This window comes from Leuciscus leuciscus, assembly GCF_965113295.1.
Source record: "Leuciscus leuciscus genome assembly, chromosome: 15".
In the NCBI taxonomy this organism is placed as follows: domain Eukaryota; kingdom Metazoa; phylum Chordata; class Actinopteri; order Cypriniformes; family Leuciscidae; genus Leuciscus; species Leuciscus leuciscus.
The window spans coordinates 1,997,506-2,021,008 of record NC_138739.1 but is presented as its reverse complement, the minus strand read 5'-3'; the positions used below and the strand labels follow the sequence as shown (position 1 = coordinate 2,021,008).

At 39.9% G+C, this 23,503-nt stretch overlaps 2 protein-coding genes across 2 annotated transcripts in view; one reads left to right on the top strand and one right to left on the bottom strand.

Annotated features, from left to right (window-relative positions):
- The window catches only part of dstyk (dual serine/threonine and tyrosine protein kinase), a 36,382-nt gene extending 23,334 nt beyond the window's left edge, over positions 1-13,048 (top strand). Inside the window, exons 6-14 of the mRNA XM_082138705.1 lie at positions 4,041-4,124; positions 4,194-4,370; positions 6,983-7,112; positions 7,195-7,351; positions 7,607-7,739; positions 8,980-9,093; positions 9,190-9,304; positions 11,332-11,466; positions 12,628-13,048. Of these exons, the coding sequence (XP_081994831.1) occupies positions 4,041-4,124; positions 4,194-4,370; positions 6,983-7,112; positions 7,195-7,351; positions 7,607-7,739; positions 8,980-9,093; positions 9,190-9,304; positions 11,332-11,466; positions 12,628-12,812 (1,230 nt within the window). The 3' untranslated portion in view covers positions 12,813-13,048. The remainder of the gene's footprint in view (positions 1-4,040; positions 4,125-4,193; positions 4,371-6,982; positions 7,113-7,194; positions 7,352-7,606; positions 7,740-8,979; positions 9,094-9,189; positions 9,305-11,331; positions 11,467-12,627) is intronic.
- A 3,630-nt stretch (positions 13,049-16,678) lies between these two features.
- Positions 16,679-23,503, bottom strand: part of celsr2 (cadherin, EGF LAG seven-pass G-type receptor 2) — a 41,808-nt gene continuing 34,983 nt past the window's right edge. The window contains exons 5-15 of the mRNA XM_082137559.1: positions 23,444-23,498; positions 21,900-22,187; positions 21,528-21,610; positions 20,955-21,081; positions 20,746-20,856; positions 20,406-20,533; positions 20,009-20,085; positions 19,764-19,925; positions 19,459-19,584; positions 19,208-19,382; positions 16,679-18,125 (exon numbers count right to left, since the gene is read on the bottom strand). Coding sequence (XP_081993685.1) covers positions 18,119-18,125; positions 19,208-19,382; positions 19,459-19,584; positions 19,764-19,925; positions 20,009-20,085; positions 20,406-20,533; positions 20,746-20,856; positions 20,955-21,081; positions 21,528-21,610; positions 21,900-22,187; positions 23,444-23,498 — 1,339 coding nt within the window. The 3' untranslated portion in view covers positions 16,679-18,118. The remainder of the gene's footprint in view (positions 18,126-19,207; positions 19,383-19,458; positions 19,585-19,763; positions 19,926-20,008; positions 20,086-20,405; positions 20,534-20,745; positions 20,857-20,954; positions 21,082-21,527; positions 21,611-21,899; positions 22,188-23,443; positions 23,499-23,503) is intronic.

Here is a 23,503-nt window from a genome sequence, read left to right as displayed (position 1 = left end):
TTATATTTTGAAAATATATATTTCCTATAAAAATTTAAAATAGTAATTTTGCACAAACGTAAAATTCTGTTACTTTAAGTTCACTTTTTAAAACCTTTTTCCCTTCAGCAATAATCTGCCAAGTGTCGTCTTTGAAAAGAGATCAAACTTCAGTCTGTGATCTAAAGCGTTCAAGATTTACCAGTTAAAGTTTTCAGGTCTATGCTCAAAAAGTGAATAAATGGATTATAAATACAGTGTAAATATAATTCAGTTCCATAAAATCCCCTAACAATACAAAATATTAAATAAAAAACATTATCAAACTAAAATATAGTACATTAATTTAATAAAAAAATGAAAAAAACCTTGCTATACTCTGGTTTGCCCTCTGAGGTAAGGGTTACGGGCTCTCGTACGGGAGCCAGTGTTACGTGTTAAAGGCTGAAGATTTACTGTTCACTTCCACTTTTGGCAAAATCTGATTCAGAAAAAGCTTCACTGTAATAAAAAAGTTATTTTTGGCATGAAAGCCCATTTCCACCACACATGACAAATTACTATTTACAAAAGCTTAATTTCTGACATATAAAGTCATAAAAAGTCATAATTATCACGTACAATTTTTTATTACAGTATAAAAAGTAATTGTCACAATAAAGTCACAATTGTCAATATGACTTATGATATAAATATATAAATTATAACTAGTGGTGGGCCGTTATCGGCGTTAACGTGCTGCGTTAACGCGAGACTCTTGTCGCGCGATAAAAAAAATATCGCCGTTAATCTATTCTCCAAGTTGGGTTGGGAGATGGCTCTATACTACACAAGCTATGATGACGCAATCTACCCGCGGCCGCGAGGTAAACCCGGCTGCAACGCATATTCGTCGTCATCTTAAGTAAACACGGCTGAAAGTGAAAGCTGGTGAAAAAGATCGGTGCAACATCCATTATTTGGACTTGGTTCGGGTTTAAGCCGTCAGACGAGCAGCAGCAAACTATATACAGAGTGTGTGGGGTAACAGTTCGGTAAGTTAACACACGACTAATCCGTTCTACCACCTCAAATTCAAAACGAAACATGATATCACTGAATACCAGCGCGCGCGTATTATTCCCATTCCAATCTTAGTGCAGGGCCGGATCTACCATATGGGCAATCTGGGCACGTGCCCAGGGGCCCTTGCGCAGAGAGGGGCCCTCCGTGATCGGAGTTTTTTTTTGTTTTTTTTTTGGCCACGTTCGCTGCTACATAAAAATAGTATACACAAGGCTTTGCCTCGATCTTGATAATTATCCAATCAGAATTTTAAAAAAGTGTATATTACATTATATGATCTCTTATTCATGCAAATGCTTTTAAACAATTCATGTGCGACAAGACAAAAGTCTGACTGTGACACACACACACACACACACACACACAGACACAGAAAGACGCGCGCGCGCCAGTATCGTGCGCACAGACAGCACGCCAGAATACAGTTATCTTTCGTGCTTGAACTTACAATAACACACACAATTATGCCAAAATGTCCGTTTTGTCGAGTATCTTCATAACATAAGAGCTGTCTTATGATGAACGTCAAGAGTTGTGAAAGAATGAGGCGCGTGCGAGAGCCGCGTCTCCGTCAGCTGGTCTTAAAGAGACAGCAGCCAATAAAGCTTTCTGTCAGTAAAGTTAATCAAAGAACAAAAAGAACAGAGAAAATGACTCACTGCTGTTGACTAAAGTTTTTTTTTTTTTTTTTGCTATAATAAGGATTAGTCTATATTTAATTTATAATTTATGCAGTGCAGTTTGACAATTTCGGTATATGTCCTAGGACCTAGGTCTACCTGTTTGACAGGCACAGGTAAATATGACATTTATTTTCAACTCTTGTATTATTGAGACAAATAACAATATTGAATTTATTTTAATTTGAAAACACAGTGCATTTAGTTGTTGTTTCTAGTTTGAGTTGAGAAATGGGCTACAAATTTCAGCATTATCACTAATCTGTGTGTGCATTTTACTTGAGAAATAAGCAAGTTAACTCATGAAACCATTTGTTTACTATATCGCAATCGCATATCGCAATATTGACCTCAATAATCACAATATGACATTTTCCCCAAATCGTGCAGCCATACTTTTCAGAAAAATGTATTTCGTATCATTGTCTTGTGAACTAGTCATTCAGCTTTTGATCAATAGTGATTGGCATGTTAAATCCCACACCTGGTGTGTGTTCCTTTGGAGGGTGTGGTTGTCAGGTAGGGGAGGGGGCCCATGAGCTTCAGTGCCCAGGGGCCCCTGGGGGTACTAATCCAGCCTTGCTTAGTGGTGTAGCACATCATCTCGATTTTAAGAATCGTTGTTGTGTTTCTTTTTAACTGAAAAGACATCAGTTAGACAATATTCTAATTTTAAATTTGGGGTTTCATAAGCTCCAAGCCATAATAAACATTAGACCTACTTAAGTCTCTGCAGCTAGTGTACTTAAATTTTATTTATCTGCAAAATTATTTTGTATACTTACAGTTTTGCACAATATATGTTCTCAAAACTACATACACCCTTTAAAAAAAAATACATTTAGCAGTTGTTTAGCATGGGTCTGTGTAATCTGTTCTGAAATGGTTTTATTATAATATACTGTAAATCGTTATCGCAAGAGGCTGCAATGTATATCACAATATAGATTTTAGGCCATATCGCCCATCCCTAATTGATAGCCTATAGTAGTTGATAATAACATAGGCCTACCTAATGTTGCCTACGGACGGTAACAGTACAGTAGTAACCTTTTACAGTCTATGAGTAGAACAGCTTTCTCAAGCAGTTTATGATGCATTTTGGAAACAGGAGATGAGCCCCTGGTCTAATGCGCCACCTGGCTTGAGAAACCCGTTCTCAAAGACTTACTTTTATAGTCATTATTTGGGTAGCACACATATTCTGAATGCCTTCGGCAGAATTCAAATGAGCCATTTTAATCTAGATTAATCTAGATTAATTTCAAAATTAATCTAGATTAATCTAGATTAAAAAAATTAATCTATGCCCACCTCTAATTATAACATACCATAATTATGTCGAAATTATGACATAAAAGTTTAAATTATGACAATTTCTAATTCTGTCATAATTATGACTTTCTTATCTATGACTTTCTTATCTACTTCAAAATGTGATTTTACTCAATGTTAATTATTATTTGTGATATTCACTATAGTGGAGCGGCTAAGTGCTTATGTTTGGCAGAATCGTTCAGTTTATGATACAAGCGTGAAAATTGGCATGAGCAGTCTCCATGGGTCACTTGACAAGAAAATTGTCCGAGCCACTTGAAATTTCAAGATGGCGGCCATTTTTCAAGATGGCCGACACCTTAGTGGAGCAGTTAAGTGATATAGTGGTTTATTTGGTGATACAAGCATGAAAATTGGCATGAGCAGTCTCTGTGGGTCACTTGACAATAAGCCACCCACAGCTACTTGAAATTTCAAGATGGCGGCCACCTTAGTGGAGCAATTAGGCTCAAGAAATTATTTAGTTGGTGATACAAGCATGAAAATTGCCATGAGCCTAATTGCTCCACTAAGGTGGTGGCCATCTTGAAAAATGGCCGCCATCTTGAAATTTCAAGTAGCTGTGGGTGGCTTATTGTCAAGTGACCCACAGAGACTGCTCATGCCAATTTTCACGCTTGTATCATAAACTGAACGATTATATCACTTAGCCGCTCCACTACTAGCAATTTCTGAAGATTAAATAGTTTCAAAGGAAATCCTACACCTTTTTTTAAGTCTTTAAATTTTTTTTTTTTTTTTGTTTGACTGTACTGATGTGTGTGTGTGTGTGTGTGTGTGTGTGTGTGTGTGTGTGTGTGTGTGTGTGTGTGTGTGTGTGTGTGTGTGTGACTGTATTGATGTGTGTGTGTGTGTGTGTGTGTGTGTGTGTGTGTGTGTGTGTGTGTGTGTGTGTGTGTGTGTGTGTGAGACTATACTGACTGTACCGAGTGTGTGACTGTACTGATGGATGTGTGTGTGTGTGTGTGTGTGATGCAGATCCTGAACGCGGCGTATCACGTGGAGGTGACGTTTCACTCGGGATCCTCCGTCACACGCCTCTTCTGGGAGCAGATCAAACAGGTACGTTACCCAGAATGCCCTGCGCTGGCGGCGCGTGACTCGGCCGCTAATGTGTGTGTGTGTCCTCAGATCATCCACCGGATCTCGTGGGTCAATCCGCCATCCGTCACAAGCGAGTGGAAGCGCAAGGTCGCGCAGGACGCCATCGAGAGCCTCAGCGCCGCCAAACTGGCCAAGAGCATCTGTTCCCAGTTCAGGACTCGCCTCAACAGCTCCCATGAGGCCTTCGCCAGCTCGCTCAGACAGGTCAGACACACACACACACACACACACACACACACACACACACGGAGAGTCCATGAGGCCTTCGCCAGCTCGCTCAGAGAGGTCAGACACACACACACACACACACACACACACACACACACACACGGAGAGTCCATGAGGCCTTCGCCAGCTCGCTCAGAGAGGTCAGACACACACACACACACACACACACACGGAGAGTCCATGAGGCCTTCGCCAGCTCGCTCAGAGAGGTCAGACACACACACACACACACACACACACACACACACACACGGAGAGTCCATGAGGCCTTCGCCAGCTCGCTCAGACAGGTCAGACACACACACACACACACACACACACACACACACACACACGCACACACAGAGAGTCCATGAGGCCTTCGCCAGCTCGCTCAGACAGGTCAGACACACACACACACACACACACACACACACACATACACACACACACACACACACACACACGGAGAGTCCATGAGGCCTTCGCCAGCTCGCTCAGACAGGTCAGACACACACACACACACACACACACACACACACACACACACACACACACACACACGGAGAGTCCATGAGGCCTTCGCCAGCTCGCTCAGAGAGGTCAGACACACACACACACACACACACACACACACACACACACACGGAGAGTCCATGAGGCCTTCGCCAGCTCGCTCAGAGAGGTCAGACACACACACACACACACACACACACACACGGAGAGTCCATGAGGCCTTCGCCAGCTCGCTCAGAGAGGTCAGACACACACACACACACACACACACACACACACGGAGAGTCCATGAGGCCTTCGCCAGCTCGCTCAGACAGGTCAGACACACACACACACACACACACACACACACACACACACACACACACACACACACGCACACACAGAGAGTCCATGAGGCCTTCGCCAGCTCGCTCAGACAGGTCAGACACACACACACACACACACACACACACACACACACATACACACACACACACACACACACACACACACACACACACACACGGAGAGTCCATGAGGCCTTCGCCAGCTCGCTCAGACAGGTCAGACACACACACACACACACACACACACACACACACACACACACACGGAGAGTCCATGAGGCCTTCGCCAGCTCGCTCAGACAGGTCAGACACACACACACACACACACACACACACACACACACGGAGAGTCCATGAGGCCTTCGCCAGCTCGCTCAGACAGGTCAGACACACACTCACACACTCTCACTCACACACATACACACAGACAGACTCACTCACTCACACTCACACTCACACTCACTCTCACACACTCATACTTGCATATATATATGAGGCTGTGAATACTTATGCACATGTGATTTTATTTTTTATTAAAAAATAATAATAATTTGCAAAGATTTCAAACAAACATTTTCACGAGGAAAATAATGAATTTAATCCATTTTGGAATAAGGCTATAACATAACAAAATGTGGAAAAACTGAAGCACTGTGAATACTGTCCGGATTCACTGTATGTATCATATTTAATATGTATTTTAATTGTTAATTTTTTAATGTTAATGTTTTATATATTAATTATTTATATAGATGTATAATTAATAATTTATATATTTATTATGTTATATTTTATTTTATATTAACAGTATATTATTTATATTTACATTGTATTAGTCGGTGAGTGAGTGAGTGAGTGAGTCTGTGAGTGAGTGAGTGAGTCGGTGAGTCTGTGAGTGAGTGAGTGAGTCGGTGGGTGGGTGAGTCGGTGGGTGAGTCGGTGGGTGAGTGAGTCGGTGAGTGGGTGAGTCGGTGGGTGAGTCGGTCGGTGAGTGAGTGGATGGGTGAGTGAGTGGGTGGGTGAGTCAGTGAGTGAGTCGGTCGGTGAGTGAGTCGGTGGGTGAGTCGGTGGGTGAGTCGGTGGGTGGGTGAGTCGGTGGGTGAGTCGGTGGGTGAGTCGGTGGGTGAGTCGGTGGGTGAGTCGGTGGGTGAGTCGGTGGGTGAGTCGGTGGGTGAGTCGGTGGGTGAGTCGGTGGGTGAGTCGGTGGGTGAGTCGGTGGGTGAGTCGGTGGGTGAGTCGGTGGGTGAGTCGGTGGGTGAGTCGGTGGGTGAGTCGGTGGGTGAGTCGGTGGGTGAGTCGGTGGGTGAGTCGGTGGGTGAGTCGGTGGGTGAGAGTCGGTGGGTGAGTCGGTGGGTGAGTCGGTGGGTGAGTCGGTGGGTGAGTCGGTGGGTGAGTCGGTGGGTGAGTCGGTGGGTGAGTCGGTGGGTGAGTCGGTGGGTGAGTGGGTGGGTCGGTGAGTGAGTGAGTCGGTCGGTGATTGAGTGAGTCGGTGGGTGAGTGAGTGAGCGAGTCGGTGGGTGGGTGAGTGAGCGAGTCGGTCGGTGATTGGGTGAGTTGGTGAGTGAGTGAGTGAGTGAGTCGGTGGGTGGGTGAGTGGGTGTGTGGGTGGGTGAGTCAGTGGAGTCGGTGAGTGAGTGAGTCGGTGAGTGAGTGAGTCGGTGAGTGAGCGAGTCGGTGAGTATTTAAGAGTGAGTGAGCGAGTACTTATGTGTGTGTGTGTGTGTGAGAGACTCTGTGTGTGTGACTCCTGATGTGTGTGTGCAGCTGGAGGAGGGTCACACGGGTCGTCTGGAGCGCACTGAAGACCTCTGGCTGCGGGTCAGGAAGGATCACGCGCCGCGACTCGCACGACTGTCGCTGGAGAGCCGATCGCTGCGAGACATTCTGCTGCACGGTGAGACACGATGAGTGTGTGTGTGTGTGTGTGTGTGTTTGTGTGTGTGTGTGATCTCCGTCTGACTCCACTGTCTCCTCAGGAAAGCCCAAGCTGGGCCGTGAGCTGGGCCGAGGTCAGTACGGTGTGGTGTATCTGTGTGACAACTGGGCCGGGCGTCACCCGTGTGCGCTGAAGTCTGTGGTTCCTCCTGACGACAAGCACTGGAACGACCTCGCGCTGGAGTTCCACTACACACGGTAACAGCACTACTGACACACACAGACACACACACACACACACACACACACTGCTGCACTGGAGACACACACACACTGCTGCTCGGAGACACACACACACACACGCTGAATCAAAAATAGGAATCGAAATTTTAATTTAAAAACAAGTATCCGATTCCTGACCGCAAGTTTTCTGGAATCGATTTTTGATTCTAAAACAGTCGTTGAGTTTGGTATTATTGTTGAATGAATCATTACATTTCTCATGTCTGTCAGGTCTCTGCCGAAACACGAGCGGTTGGTGAATCTTCATGGGTCGGTTATCGATCACTCGTACAGCGGCGGCTCCAGTATCGCCGTTCTGCTAATCATGGAGCGATTGCACAGAGATCTCTACACGGGCCTGAAGGTACCGGCACACATCTGTCTGTCTGTGGTTCTGTCTGTCTGTGATTCTGTCTGACTGTGATTCTGTCTGTCTGTGATTCTGTCTGTGGTTCTGTCTGTCTGTGGTTCTGTCTGTCTGTGGTTCTGTCTGTCTGTGATTCTGTCTGTCTGTCTGTCTGTCTGTCTGTGGTTCTGTCTGTCTGTGATTCTGTCTGTCTGTCTGTGGTTCTGTCTGTCTGTGATTCTGTCTGTCGGTCGGTCTGTCTGTCTGTGGTTCTGTCTGTCTGTGATTCTGTCTGTCGGTCTGTCTGTCTGTCTGTGGTTCTGTCTGTCTGTGGTTCTGTCTGTCTGTGATTCTGTCTGTCTGTCTGTGTTACAGTCTGTCTGTTCTGTTTGTCTGTGGGTCTGTCTGTCTGTCTGTCTGTCGGTCTGTCTGTGATTCTGTCTGTCTGTGGTACTGTCTGTCTGTCTGTCTGTCTGTGGTTCTGTCTGTCTGTCTGTCTGTGGTTCTGTCTGTCTGTGGTTCTATCTGTCTGTGGTACTGTCTGTCTGTCTGTCTGTGGTTCTGTCTGTCTGTGGTTCTGTCTGTCTGTGGTACTGTCTGTCTGTTGTTCTGTTTGTCTGTCTGTCTGTGGGTCTGTCTGTCTGTCTGTGTTACTGTCTTTCTGTGGTTCTGTCTGTCTGTGGTTCTGTCTGTCTGTGGTTCTGACTGTCTGTGGTTCTGACTGTCTGTGGTTCTGTCTGTCTGTTCTGTCTGTCTGTGGTTCTGTCTGTCTGTGGTACTGTCTGTCTGTGTTTCTGTCTGTGTTACTGTCTTTCTGTGGTTCTGTCTGTGGTTCTGTGACTGTCTTTCTGTGGTTCTGTCTGTGGTTCTGACTGTCTGTGGTTCTGACTGTCTGTGGTTCTGTCTGTCTGTTGTTCTGTCTGTCTGTGGTTCTGTCTGTCTGTGGTTCTGTCTGTCGTTCTGTCTGTCTGTCTGTCTGTGATTCTGTCTGTCTGTGTTACAGTCTGTCTGTTGTTCTGTTTGTCTGTCTGTCTGTGTTACTGTCTTTCTGTGGTTCTGTCTGTCTGTGGTTCTGTCTGTGGTTCTGACTGTCTGTGGTTCTGTCTGTCTGTCTGTGATTCTGTCTGTCTGTCTGTGTTACAGTCTGTTGTTCTGTTTGTCTGTCTGTCTGTGGTTCTGTCTGTCTGTGGTTCTGTTTGTCTGTGGTTCTGACTGTCTGTGGTTCTGACTGTGGTTCTGACGTGTCTGTCTCTCTCAGGCGGGTCTGGTTTTGAAGGAGCGTCTCCAGATCGCTCTGGACGTGGTGGAGGGGATCCGGTTCCTGCACGGTCAGGGTCTTTTGCACCGGGACATCAAGCTGAAGAACGTTCTGGTGAGGAACCGTATCTGATCCGTGTCTGATCCGCGTCTGTTTCGGTCCGGTTCTCTGAGACAAGCTTCATAACGCTGGGATTGTTCTTCTGTGCAGCTGGACAAACAGAACCGGGCTAAGATCACGGACCTGGGCTTCTGTAAACCTGAGGCCATGATGTCCGGAAGCATCGTCGGGACGCCCATCCACATGGCACCAGAACTCTTCACAGGTCCGAAAACACCTGATCTCTGTGTGATTCTTCAGAGTGAATCAGTCAGTGAATCAATCCAAGAGTCATCTGTTTAAAATCAGACTGAATCAGTCAGCGAATCAACCCAAGAGTCATCTGTTTAATTTCAGACTGAATCAGTCAGCGAATCAACCCAAGAGTCATATGTTTATTATCAGGCTGAATCAGTCAGCGAATCAAACCCAAGAGTCATTTGTTATAATCAGACTGAATCAGTCAGCGAATCAACCCAAGAGTCATGTTTAATATCAGACTGAATCAGTCAGCGAATCAACCCAAGAGTCATGTGTTTAATATCAGACTGAATCAGTCAGCGAATCAAACCCAAGAGTCATCTGTTATGATCAGACTGAATCAGTCAGCGAATTAACCCAAGAGTCATATGTTTATTATCAGACTGAATCAGTCAGCGAATCAACCCAAGAGTCATCTGTTTAATTTCAGACTGAATCAGTCAGCGAATCAACCCAAGAGTCATATGTTTAATATCAGACTGAATCAGTCAGCGAATCAACCCAAGAGTCATCTGTTTATTATCAGACTGAATCAGTCAGCGAATCAACCCAAGAGTCATCTGTTTATTATCAGACTGAATCAGTCAGCGAATCAACCCAAGAGTCATATGTTTATTATCAGACTGAATCAGTCAGACAACTCATTTCCTCACTGAATCAACTCAAATGACTAAACATCATTAGTATGTTTAGTTAAACAGATTATTAGTTAAACATATAAAAATAATTACAGGCATCAATGTTCGACTATTCGAATTTTAAATAAATTGCCATGTTTAAAAATGAATGATCAGTTGTGCATGAAACAATTTTTTTATTAATAAACAAGTTTATTTTTAAGTATAAAGTTTGAATCTGTCAAACTGGCAAATCAGACTGAATGAAACACAAAAGCCCCATCGGTTTGAATCTTGGACTGATTCAGTCAAACGGCTCACTGAATCGATTCAAATGACTCAAACATGCACTGAATCGACTCAAATGACTCAAACGTGCACTGAATCGACTCAAATGACTCAAACGTGCACTGAATCGACTCAAATGACTCAAACATGCACTGAATCGACTCAAATGACTCAAACGTGCACTGAATCGACTCAAATGACTCAAACATGCACTGAATCGGTTATCATGTTCAAGAACTGTTACTATGTGATGTGTTTTTGATGAATCAAAGGGTAAAAATTATTCATACAGTAAAAATATTGAGGAAACTAAAGAAACTAATTCACTATTTCAAAATCAATTTATTTACATTAATAAATAATATTTTAAGTACAGATGCACAATATATTGATATCTTATCAGTAATCGACTGGTTTTAAAGTTTTTTTCATTAATTGACATTCATTTATGTTGTATATTAAATAGTTAATGCTCTTTTCATCTGTTTTATACATTTAGATGAGCTTTACTGTCCTCTGACACTCACTTACATCCTTTAATATTTAAAAAAACATGAATCATTTAATAACACAGTCAAATATTATACAGTCAAGTCTGTAGCAGATCTGACAATGCTTATATATACATTTTTTGATGCTTACATTTAATTTTAACATTTAAAATGACTGACTTCAGTGTTTTGTTTTTAATTTATTTTGACAAAATAATGTATGACTTTGATATTAGACCATAAATTTAGTTTTTAAAATATCGGACCATAAAAAAGAAAACATAAAAAAAGAAAAAAGCTATTATTTATGGTCATTTTTAATATCAGACCATGTACATATTTTTTTTTTAAATGATTTGAAATTTGATTTGAAATTTTAAAAATAACACATTTTGATTGTACTAAGTGATTTACAATGTAGGCTATAAAAGATTATAAAAAAAAATATATTAAAAAAATTTATTATTCAAAAATTTACATTTTATATAATAAAAATTATACATTTTTATGGTAACTTTTAATATCGGACAAGGAAAATGACTCTCAAAATATCAACTATTCAATAAATATAAATAGTTCCTGTTTGTTTCCGGCAGGAAAGTACGATAACTCCGTGGACGTGTACGCCTTCGGGATTCTCTTCTGGTATCTGTGCACCGGCTCCGTCAAACTCCCAGAAGCCTTCGAGAAATGCTCCAGTAAAGACCAGCTGTGGACCAACGTCAAGAAAGGTCAGAGTGCTGTTTCTCCTTCAGCTGTGAACTCTGGGTAAATATCGGCACATGCTGATTGGCTCACGAGTCTCTCTGCGTTTCAGGCTCCCGGCCGGAGCGTTTGCCCGGCCCCTTTTTTTAGTCAGAATTGCAAGATGTAAACTCGTAATTGTGAGAGAAAAATGTAAGGAGAATTTTTTTTATTTTTTTTTTATCAAAAGTCGCAAATACTTTTTACATTTAGTCAGATTTGTGAGATATAAACTCACAGTTGTGAGAAAATCTAAAATGATACAAAATTCGCAATTACGATTTTTAAGAATTGCAAAATATAAGCTTTTTTTCTTTTTTTCTCACAATTGCAAGTTTGTATTTCGCATTTAAAAAAAAAATTTGTTTAATAAAGAATTAAAACGTAATTGATAAAAAAAAGAAGTCTAAATTATGATACAAAATTCGCTATTACGATTTTTAATTAAGAATTGCGAAATATAAACTTGCAATTGTGCAAATTTTTCTCACAATTTTAACTTTCTTTTTTTCTCACAACTGCAAGTTTGTATTTCGCAATTCTTAATTTAAAATTTGTAACAAAGATTTAAAACATAATTGAGAAAAAAGGATAATTAAAAATCGTAATAGCGAATTTGCATCATAATTTTGACTTAAGAATTGCGAAATATAAACTTGTAATTGTGCGAATTTGTCTCACAATTTTAACTTTTTTCTTTTTTTCTCACAACTGCACGTTTGTATTTCGCAATTCTTAATTAAAAATTTGTAACAAAGATTTTAAACCTAATTGAGAAAAAAAGATAAAAGTTCAAATTATAATACAAAATTCGCTATTACAATTTTTAATTAATAATTGCGAAATATAAACTTGTAATTGTGCAAATTTTTCTCACAATTTTAACTTTTTTCTTTTTTTCTCACAACTGCAAGTTTGTATTTCTTAATTCTTAATGAAAAATTTGTAATAAAATAATTAAAACGTAATTGAGAAAAAAGATACGTTAAAATTGTGAGAAATTCGGACAATTACAAGTTTATATTTAACAATTCTGAATTAAAAAATTTGTAATTGCGAAATTATGTATCATAATTTTGACTTTTTTTTCCTCAATTACGTTTTAATTCTTCAAGTTGGAATTGTGAGATATTGTTCGGCTGTTTCAGGCTCGCGGCCGGAGCGCTTGGCCTCGTTCGATGAGGAGTGCTGGCAGCTGATGGAGGCCTGTTGGAACGGAGACCCTTCCCAGAGGCCTTTGCTGGGGATCGTTCAGCCCAGCCTGCAAAGCATCATGGACCGCCTGTGCAACGATTCTGACCAAAAGAGCGGCAACCTCGAGGACTCGAACTGACACGTTTCCCTGAGCGAGACGAGTGTCAGAAAAACAGACGAATGTTGTTTCTATGCCTATGAACAAACATGATCACGCGTGTCATATTCATCGTAGATCCTCTAGATCCGGAGAGATTTTACATGTAGTCGAGTTTGCGTTACAGATGAACTGAAGCAGTCATTTTTAGATGTGTTTAAAATGGTTTACATTATTCCTTAGATGACGTTTTTTAATAAAATGATTTGACCAATTCACTGCTGCACTGGATTGATTTACTGTGTGTGTGTGTTAAAGTGATCGTTATACAGTCTGAAATGTGTGTTAAATGTTAAAACACAATCAAAACATCAGTATAGGCTCATATTTGAAATCTGTGTGAATTATTGGCTAGTTTATATTTACATTTACATTTATTCATTTAGCTGACGCTTTTATCCAAAGCGACTTACAATTGCTATATGTCAGAGGTCGCACGCCTCTGGAGCAACTAGGGGTTAGCCTAAGTGTCTTGCTCAGGGACACATTGGTGTCTCACAGTGGATTCGAACCCGGGTCTCTCACACCAAAGGCATGTGTCTTATCCATTGCGCCACTCCCACCCCCAGTTTATATGATTTGTTCTGAAAATATTTCCCATAATAAGTCCGTCTGAGGCGAGAGATGAGACTTTTCCAAAACTATTTGACAGTAACTTGTGTTGTTTTAACTTTCATGTAAATAACAACAGTACAAACACAGATGTAGGAGGCTGAATCCAGCTGCTTATTCGCTGGTCCGTTCCAGCAATGCAATGGCTATTCTGACTGAATTGTCAGCTCTGTCAAATTCATGGGTCCATAACTTCATAATGCTACTGTAAATATGTCTGCAAATCAGAAGGGTGCCAGTCAAGCACACTGGGTATGAGACACCAGTGAAACCTTTAACGTACCCTTAAAGGCAGCTGAGATATAGCACCACCAACTGGGCCAACTATGCAATTTCTCTTGTAACTTTGTCACATGTCAACTTCATGGGTCCATAACTTCATGATGCTACAGTAAATATGTCTGATATTGTGCAGGGTGACAGTCAATCAAACTGGGTATAAGGCATCAGTGCAACATTTAACACTCCCATTAACATGCCTGAGATATAGCGCCACCAAATGGGCCAACAATGCAATTTCTCTTGTAACTTTGTCACATTTGTCAAATACATGGGTCCATAACTTCATAATTTTACAGTAAAACTGTCTGGAATTTGGCATGGTGACAGTCATGCACACTGGGTATAAGGCAACAGTCCGACTTTTAACGTACCCTCAAAGGCAGCTGAGATATAGCGCCACCAACTGGGCCAGCAATGCAATGTTGGGTCATCTGAAGTCTTCATAAGAGGCTGGATCCAAGCTGGAGCATAACCTCTAGTTACCTTGTGATATTGAAATGTGTTTTTACTCAATTGATTTAATTATTGCACATGTCATCCTTTGAATGCATTAAAGAATGATGTAATTATATTTTATGTGCCTTTATATTTTTAAAGTCCATTTTCGCTGAAAGATCAGTGTTATTTGCATTTCAAAATAGTTTATTATTCTTTTGAATAGCTCGACTTTTCTGGAGTGAATTTGTTGGGGAGTGCAACATTTTAAACTGTTAAGACTTTTTTTAATGACAAAATGATTTAGGAAAAGCTTCACTGTAATGAAAATATTTTTTGAATGTTGTAAACATTATTGGTATGGAAGCCCATTTCTGCCACATAAGAAAAAAAAAGTCATAATTATGTGATGAAAAGTCAAAATTATGACATTAAAATGTTGAAAACTTCTGTCATAATCATAAGATAAAAAGTTTAAATTAACTTTGTCAGAATTGTGACTGTCCGAATTTAAAAAGATCCATTATTACTTAGTATGTCATAATTACAACTTGTCATAATTATGACTTATGTCATTATTAAGATTTAACAAAGCATGATATTTTTTCTAGAAATGGGCTTCCATAACTGTAGTACATTTTACAAGAAAATACTATTTAAAGATTTAATGTTTAATTCAGTGTGTTTCTTGCCATCACTTTGTAATTATTTGTGATATTTACTAGAAATTTCAGAGTGACAATTAAATCCTACACCAATGAAAATGTAAATATAATGTATATATATTTTTTTAAATTTCACCACAAGAAATAAAAATTGGTCACATTACCACTGTTTTTAGCAATTCAATGGCTATAAAATAATCATTATGAAAAATGCCAAAAATAAACAAAATAATATACTGTAATAATGACTGTGATGTACAAAAAAAGTAATAAAATTAATTTTAGTATTGTAATTTTATGAAAATTAAATTAATTAAATAAATAATTACACATTACAGTAACACTAAAACTAGATATGCTGAAGAGAATGCAAGCGTTTCTGGACATGCAAACTCAAAAGTGCTAGTTAATATTTAGGAGTTTGACTAACGTTTGAGTGACAGCTTGAGAAAACAAATGAGGCGTTAAATATTAAAAACAGTTTTACTTCAAGTCAGTGTTTTACAAAGTTTCCAGCCGTGTTTCCAGCTAAAACTGGTTCCAGTGATGAGACTGAAACAAATACAGTAATAAAGCACAAGCATATGAGTATAAAACATGTCTGTACAGCAAGATTCTGACGCGTTGGTTATCAAAAGTCCAAAAATGACCCGTCTGGAGTTTTTCAGCAGATTGAGCAGCACACAACAGTGGCAGTGGCGTTTGACTTTTTACACAGTCTTGTTGAAACAATCTACATTGTTAAAAGCGCTATATAAATGAAGATGACTTGACTTGACTTGACAGTCAAAGCGGAAATTCTACCACGGAATTAAAAAAATTGAGGCAATTGCGACTTTTTATCTCACAATTCTGACTTTTTCTTTTTTTGAGATGTGAGAAAAAAGTCTGAATAGTGAGATATAAACTTGCAACTGTACGAGAAAAGGTAAGAATTGCGAGATATAAAGTTACAATAACCTTTTTATTTTTTTGTCATAATTGCAAGATATAAACTCGCAACTGTGAGAAAAAAGTAAATGTAATATATACTCGAAAAAAAGTCACAATTACGATATTTAATTAAGAATTGCGAAATATAAACTTCACAAAATTCACAAAAAGTAAACTTGTATAAACTTATGAGTTATATTTATAATTATATTTATTATAAATTATATTTATAATAGTTTATAATTATGAGTTTCTAACTCTCAATTGTGAAATATAAACTCGTGATTATGAGAAAAAAAGTCAGAATTGCGAAATATAGTTGAAATGACCTTTTTTATCTTTTAGTCATAATGACAAAATATAAACTCGCAATTGTGAGAAAAATGTAAATGTAAGATATAAACTCGAAAAAAACAAAATTTTATCAAAAGATAAGGCGCAATTACTTTTAAAATTGAGTATGATTTGTGAGATATAAACTCGTAATTGAGAAAAAAAAATGAATTGCGAAATATAAAGTTGCAATTACCTTTAACATTTTTTGTGTCATAATTGTGATATAAACTCACAGTTGTGAGAAAAAGTCAAAAATATGATACAAAATTCACAATTACGATTTTTTATTAAGAATTGCGAAATATAAACTTGAAATTGTGATAAAAATGTAACTTATGAGTTATATTTATAATTATATTTATTACAAATTACATTTATAATAGTTTATAACTGTGAGTTTCTAACTCTCAATTGCGAAATATAAACTCGTAATTATGAGAAAAAAAATATGAATTGCGAAATATAAAGTTGCAATTACCTTTTACATTTTTTGTGTCATAATTGCAAGATATAAACTCGCAACTGTGAGAAAAAAGTAAATGTAATATATACTCGAAAAAAAGTCACAATTACGATATTTAATTAAGAATTGCGAAATATAAACTTCACAAAATTCACAAAAAGTAAACTTGTATAAACTTATGAGTTATATTTATAATTATATTTATTATAAATTATATTTATAATAGTTTATAATTATGAGTTTCTAACTCTCAATTGTGAAATATAAACTCGTGATTATGAGAAAAAAAGTCAGAATTGCGAAATATAGTTGAAATGACCTTTTTTATCTTTTAGTCATAATGACAAAATATAAACTCGCAATTGTGAGAAAAATGTAAATGTAAGATATAAACTCGAAAAAAACAAAATTTTATCAAAAGATAAGGCGCAATTACTTTTAAAATTGAGTATGATTTGTGAGATATAAACTCGTAATTGAGAAAAAAAAATGAATTGCGAAATATAAAGTTGCAATTACCTTTAACATTTTTTGTGTCATAATTGTGATATAAACTCACAGTTGTGAGAAAAAGTCAAAAATATGATACAAAATTCACAATTACGATTTTTTATTAAGAATTGCGAAATATAAACTTGAAATTGTGATAAAAATGTAACTTATGAGTTATATTTATAATTATATTTATTACAAATTACATTTATAATAGTTTATAACTGTGAGTTTCTAACTCTCAATTGCGAAATATAAACTCGTAATTATGAGAAAAAAAATATGAATTGCGAAATATAAAGTTGCAATTACCTTTTACATTTTTTGTGTCATAATTGTGAGATATAAACTCACAGTTGTGAGAAAAAGTCAAAATTATGATACAAAATTCACAATTATGATTTTTTATTAAGAATTGCGAAATATAAACTTGAAATTGTGATAAAAATTCAGAATTACATTTTTCAATTTTTTTTATTCCGTGGCGGAAACGAGCTTCCATACGGAAGGGTAAGACGAATCTACAGCGTGTGTGACGTGTGTGACGTGTTAGAGATCTGTACAACACTGCGACAAATGTTTAAATTCACATTTCAGACCATTGCTAATCTATAAAATACAAAGGTTTTCATTCAAAAGGTTTTAAACGTGAGTCTTTTTAAAAGTTTGTATAAAAGTGTCCCCAAAATGTACAAAAAGAGCGAGTATCAAAAGTGTGTTTCTCCTCCAGTGGGACGAAGGCAAGGCTCTGCTGGTGGAGAAGGCTTCAGTTCAAGGCTGGAGTTCCCATCATCCTTCACTCTTCGCTCAGTCCTTTAGCGCGATGTAGGAAATTCCCTGATATTTTCACTCATTTACAAAAAGTCAGTGTTGTTCCGATGCGGCGAGAGGACGAAAAAAAATAAAAAAGTGCTTCACTTCAAGTCTGTAAACAAAACTGTAAAAGCGTCCGACTCTCTTCGGCGTTTGGCACGGAGAATCAGATCGGCTGTCGCGTGAAACGCAGGACAAATCAAACTGGGACAGACACAGGAAGATTGTTCCTCGCCTCTTCGTTCCCTCGTCGCTCATTAGCATCTGCAGAGAAACACATCACGGTCACGCATGGATGGGCAAAGTGTGTATGATGTCAGGTGACCAATGAGAGGGTTGATGATGTCAGCAGAAAAAAGAACGTTCAAATTCGAAATGTAACTATATAGTATGACAAATATATAATTAATTCTCTCATTTTAGTAAATCGTGGCCATGTTTAACTAATTCGTTCCATCGTAAAACGTGCTGACGTATTAGCAAGTCGCGGGAACGAATTGTTCTTTTGATATCCAAACGTTTTTTTCCATAATATAGAAAATCTCAACTGCGTGATTTTTTTAAATTTAGTCGCAAAGTTTAACTATATTATCGTCCAGCTTTTTATATAAAGTTCGATATACAGTATATTCAACTTTATTCGCATACAAGCGCTATATGCTAAATAGCTAATCTCAACTGTGCCGCTAGCGGGACGCTTGCCGCTCTTTTTTTATTGGCTTTTTTTCATATCACATATTTTAATAATCATCATAAATTAGGTATCAAAATTCATCCCGTGTAAACCGTTTTGAAATTGGACGTTGTGTTACCGTGGAAACGGTACTTTAGCGGTCTCCTCCCCTTGTGGGCGGAGTTCATATTACAGAAGTTATTTTAACTACTTTATAATCAAAACCTTTTCTAATCTTGACAAAACACAAATCGGCAGAAAGGTCTGAGTCACAAGGTTTCATATTTTTGTGATAGAAGTAATATTTGGACAGAAATGTTACAGGAGAATGCATCAAAACTAAATTCAATGCGATGTCGATGAACCCCGGTGGATAGTTCTGGTACAGCGCCTAAACTAAATCTCATAGGAACTTCAATTTTTGTAAAATCAACTTCAAATTTGGAACACAACTTGGTTAGACATATGGCTTTGATTCTATATTAATTTAAGAGTAAAAAATCTTTTTTTAAATATATATTTTATATCAAATAATACCAGGTTTGGTACATTTGATTTACAGTAAATTTAAACTTCCATAAAACTCACGTAAAGCAATATATACTATATAGCAAATCTCAACTGCTAGATTTATATTGTTTACATCGTCGCAAACTGTAAAGCTATCACTCACTCGGATTCAGACGAGTCGTTGTCGAGTGTTTTCATTGGTCCGCTCGGATGATCCCGCCTGGCCCCGCCCCCTCGACCCTCGCGCGAGGAGGCGGAGTCTCCCGACAGGTGGTTGTGTATGCGGTTGATGGCGTTCCTCTCGGCGATGGGCGACAGCTGCTTCTTCTTCAGGATTCCTGCGAGTCACGGTCACACGTTACTATGCGCAATCGTCACTGGATCGGGACTAAAGAGTGTTAGGCTCGTTCAGACCTTTGTGCGGCGGCGCGCTGGTGTTCGGTAGACTGGGCAGCAGCAGAAGCAGGTTTTCCGTCCCAGCATCCTCTGGTTTGGGAACAGTCTCCGCCTCCACCGCTCCTGTCTCCACCTCCCACACATCTGACGGACAGAAGCTACGTCAGACTATACGGTACACTCGCGAAAAGCAATATATTATATAGCAAATCTCAACTGTGAGTTTTTATTTAGTCGCAAAATCTAACTAAATTATCGTCCAGCTTTTCATACACAGACACGCTAACAGAAGTCACGAATGGCGTGAACCGTGTCGGTCGTACCATGAGGTTTGATGGAGCCGCTGGTGGCCAGATTTTCCCAGCATTCCTCCTGCAGGAACTCGCCCTCGTCTTCCTCGCTGTCGGATGAGTGTGTGGACGCGTACGAGCCGCTCTGATCGTCCTCCAGCTCCGAGAGATCGCTGTCAGAGTCGGAGTCATGATCTACACACACACACACACACAGTGAGCGGACTGTGAGAAGTACACGTGTGTGTGTGTGTGTGTGTGTGTGTGTGTGTGTTTACCGGCCATCGGCTGTTTGTCCTGGAACAGTGTGTTGTGTTCACTCAGACTCAGGCGGCTGCTGTTCACATCGTCTCCACTGAAACAAAACAAGAGTTTTTAATGAGTCTTTTGTTTCTTGCTTTCCTGTTCAAATATCTAAAAATATGATCAGTTAATATAAATGTATTCGAGAAGCAACATTGCTTTAAAGAGCTTGAGAATCAAAAGCACAGACGACAAAACTTATAATAAACAGAATGATTCTGTGCGTTAGTGTGATCGCTAATATATTATCGTTATAGTTAACATATATAGTTTTATATGTGTGAGTGTGTGTGAGAGTGTGTGTGTGTGTGAGAGTGAGTGAGTGTGTGTGAGAGTGAGTGAGTGTGTGTGTGAGAGAGTGTGTGTGTGTACCGGAGGCTGAAGGGCATGTAGTTCTGATGAGTTTTGCTGCTCTGGGTTCCGTTCAGAGACACACTGGACTCGGCGAAGGGCAGGTGATACAGACGCCCGTCCGCATAATTACTGTTACACACGAACGCCTGACAGACAGAAACACAAACAATAACTACAATAATAATAGGCATGATATAGGACTCAAAATATAAAAACTCTTTTAGCATTTGAAGCTAAATATAGCAGTGCTATTTATATACTATTATATTATTTATTTTAATATATGATTGTTTTGTATTTTCAGCATAAAGAGGTTTCAGTAGTGTGTGTTCTGCAGTGTTATGGTCAGGTGACTCACGGATGGTTTGGTTTTGATCATGTGATCGGGTCGTTTCTTCCCGCAGCAGTAGCGCATGGCGTCTCTGGCTTCTTTATTAAACACCACGCGGAAGAAGAAAATAAACGGGCCCTGAAAACACACACACACGTGTGACTGCATCAGAACAGAAGGGTAGGGTGTTGCTAGGGCGTTACTAAGCAGATCGAGGTCTGATGACATCACTGTACCTGAACACAGCTGAATCCTGCGAACAGATAGTGGAACAGAATCATGTCACTGTTGACCGACAGCAGGGCCAGAAGACACGTCACCGTCACCAGGAACAACACGGCACACGCCGTCCGCAGACCCGCCCTGCACACACACACACGCGCACACACACACACACACACACACACAGGTTTGTTTTGCTATACTTGTGAGGACATTCCATAGGCGTAATGCTTTTTATACTGGACAAACTGAATATTCTGTCCTCTTACACTAACCTGACCCATCACACACACACACACACACACACACACACACACACACACTAACCCGACCCCTAAACCTACCCATCACACACACACTCACACACACACACACACACACACACACACACACACACTAACCCGACCCCTAACCCTACCCATCACACACACACACACTAAACCGACCCCTAAACCTACACACACACACACACACACACACACACACACTCACTAACCCGACCCCTAACCCTACCCATCACACACACACACTAAACCGACCCCTAAACCTACACACACACTTCAGGATTGAGTGTGAAGGAGACTCACGCCGGCGCGGATCTCTTCTCGCAGCTCTTCTGTCCGAGCGAACACAGCGCTCTCGACGCCATGATGTACAGGAACACGTTCATCTGAGGGAGAAGCACACACACTTTCACACACACTGCTGTTGCCATTTGTCTATTAATAAGTGTTGTATTGGAGTTTATTTATTATAAGTTATGTATTTGTTTATTATTATTATTATCATGATGATCAGTATTTGTGCTAAATCTGCACAGATTTGGCTTTTACAAGAACTCTCCAGCAAAGTGAGTAAACATAATAAGTAATACGCCTAATTGGCTCGTGATTTGACAGTGTTTCCCGCCACAGTGGATTTTTACCCGCATTTAGCGGATATTTATTTCAAACACTCACGGACACGACGAAGGCGACGGGTCCCGCAAAGCTCCAGATGAGTGTGTCGTAGAGCGAGAGCCAGCAGAAGTCAGGGTTGCCGTACCCCTCTGGGTCGAGCCCGACCGCGAGCCCCGTGATGAAGGCCGGGACGCCCCAGCCGATCAGGTAGTAGAAGCGCATGGGGCCGAAGTTGATGTCGCGCAGCTCGTTCCTCATGCGGTGCACGTGCAGGGCCTCCAGGAACAGCCAGGAGAACACACACATCCAGGAGAAGTGCAGCAGGATGGCCATCACTGTACAGAGGAACTGAGGGAGACGAGCAGTGTTACGCACGGGTACACACACACACACACACACACATTCACTCACTCACTCAAATACTCACTCTCATTCTCGCTCAAATACTCACTCACTCACTCAAATACTCACTCACTCAAATATTCACTCAAATACTCACTCAATCACTCAAATACTCACTCACTCACTCACTCACTCAAATACTCACTCACTCAAATACTCACTCACTCAAATACTCACTCAAACACTCACTCAAATACTCACTCAAACACTCACTCAAATACTCACTCACTCAAATACTCACTCACTCAAATACTCACTCACTCACTCACTCACTCACTCACTCATTCAAATACTCACTCACTCACATACCCACTCAAATACTCACTCAAATACTCACTCTCACTCAAATACTCACTCACTCACTCAAATACTCACTCAAATACTCACTCACTCAAATACTCACTCACTCACTCACTCAAATACTCACTCAAACACTCACTCACTCAAATACTCATTCACTCACTCAAATACTCACTCAAATACTCACTCACTCAAATACTTACTCACTCACTCACTGACTCAAATACTCACTGAAACACTCACTCAAATACTCACTCACTCAGTCAAATACTCACTCACTCACTCAAATACTCTCACATACCCACTCACTCACTCACTCAAATACTCACTCACTCACATACCCACTCAAATACTCACTCAAATACTCACTCACATACCCACTCAAATACTCACTCAAATACTCACTCAAATACTCACTCAAATACTCACTCAAATACTCACTCAAATACTCACTCACTCAAATACTTACTCACTCAAATACTCACTCACTCACTCAAATACTCACTCACTCAAATACTCACTCACTCACTCACTCACTCACTCACTCAAATACTCACTCACTCAAATACTCACTCAAACACTCACTCAAACACTCACTCAAATACTCACTCAAACACTCACTCAAACACTCACTCAAACACGCACTCACTCAAACACTCACTCACTCACTCAAACACTCACTCACTCACTCAAACAAACACACACACAAACACACACACTCACACACTCACTCTCAAACACACACACACACACACACACACACACACACACACACACACGCTCACACACACTCACACACTCTTGGCTATTGCCACACACACTCACTCACTCACTCTCAAACACACACACACACACACACACACACACACACTCTCAAACACACACTGGAGGGTGTGTGTTACCGGGTTATCGGCCTGATTGATGCCCAGGATGAAGATGAGGTGTGCGATGAGGAGCGCGAA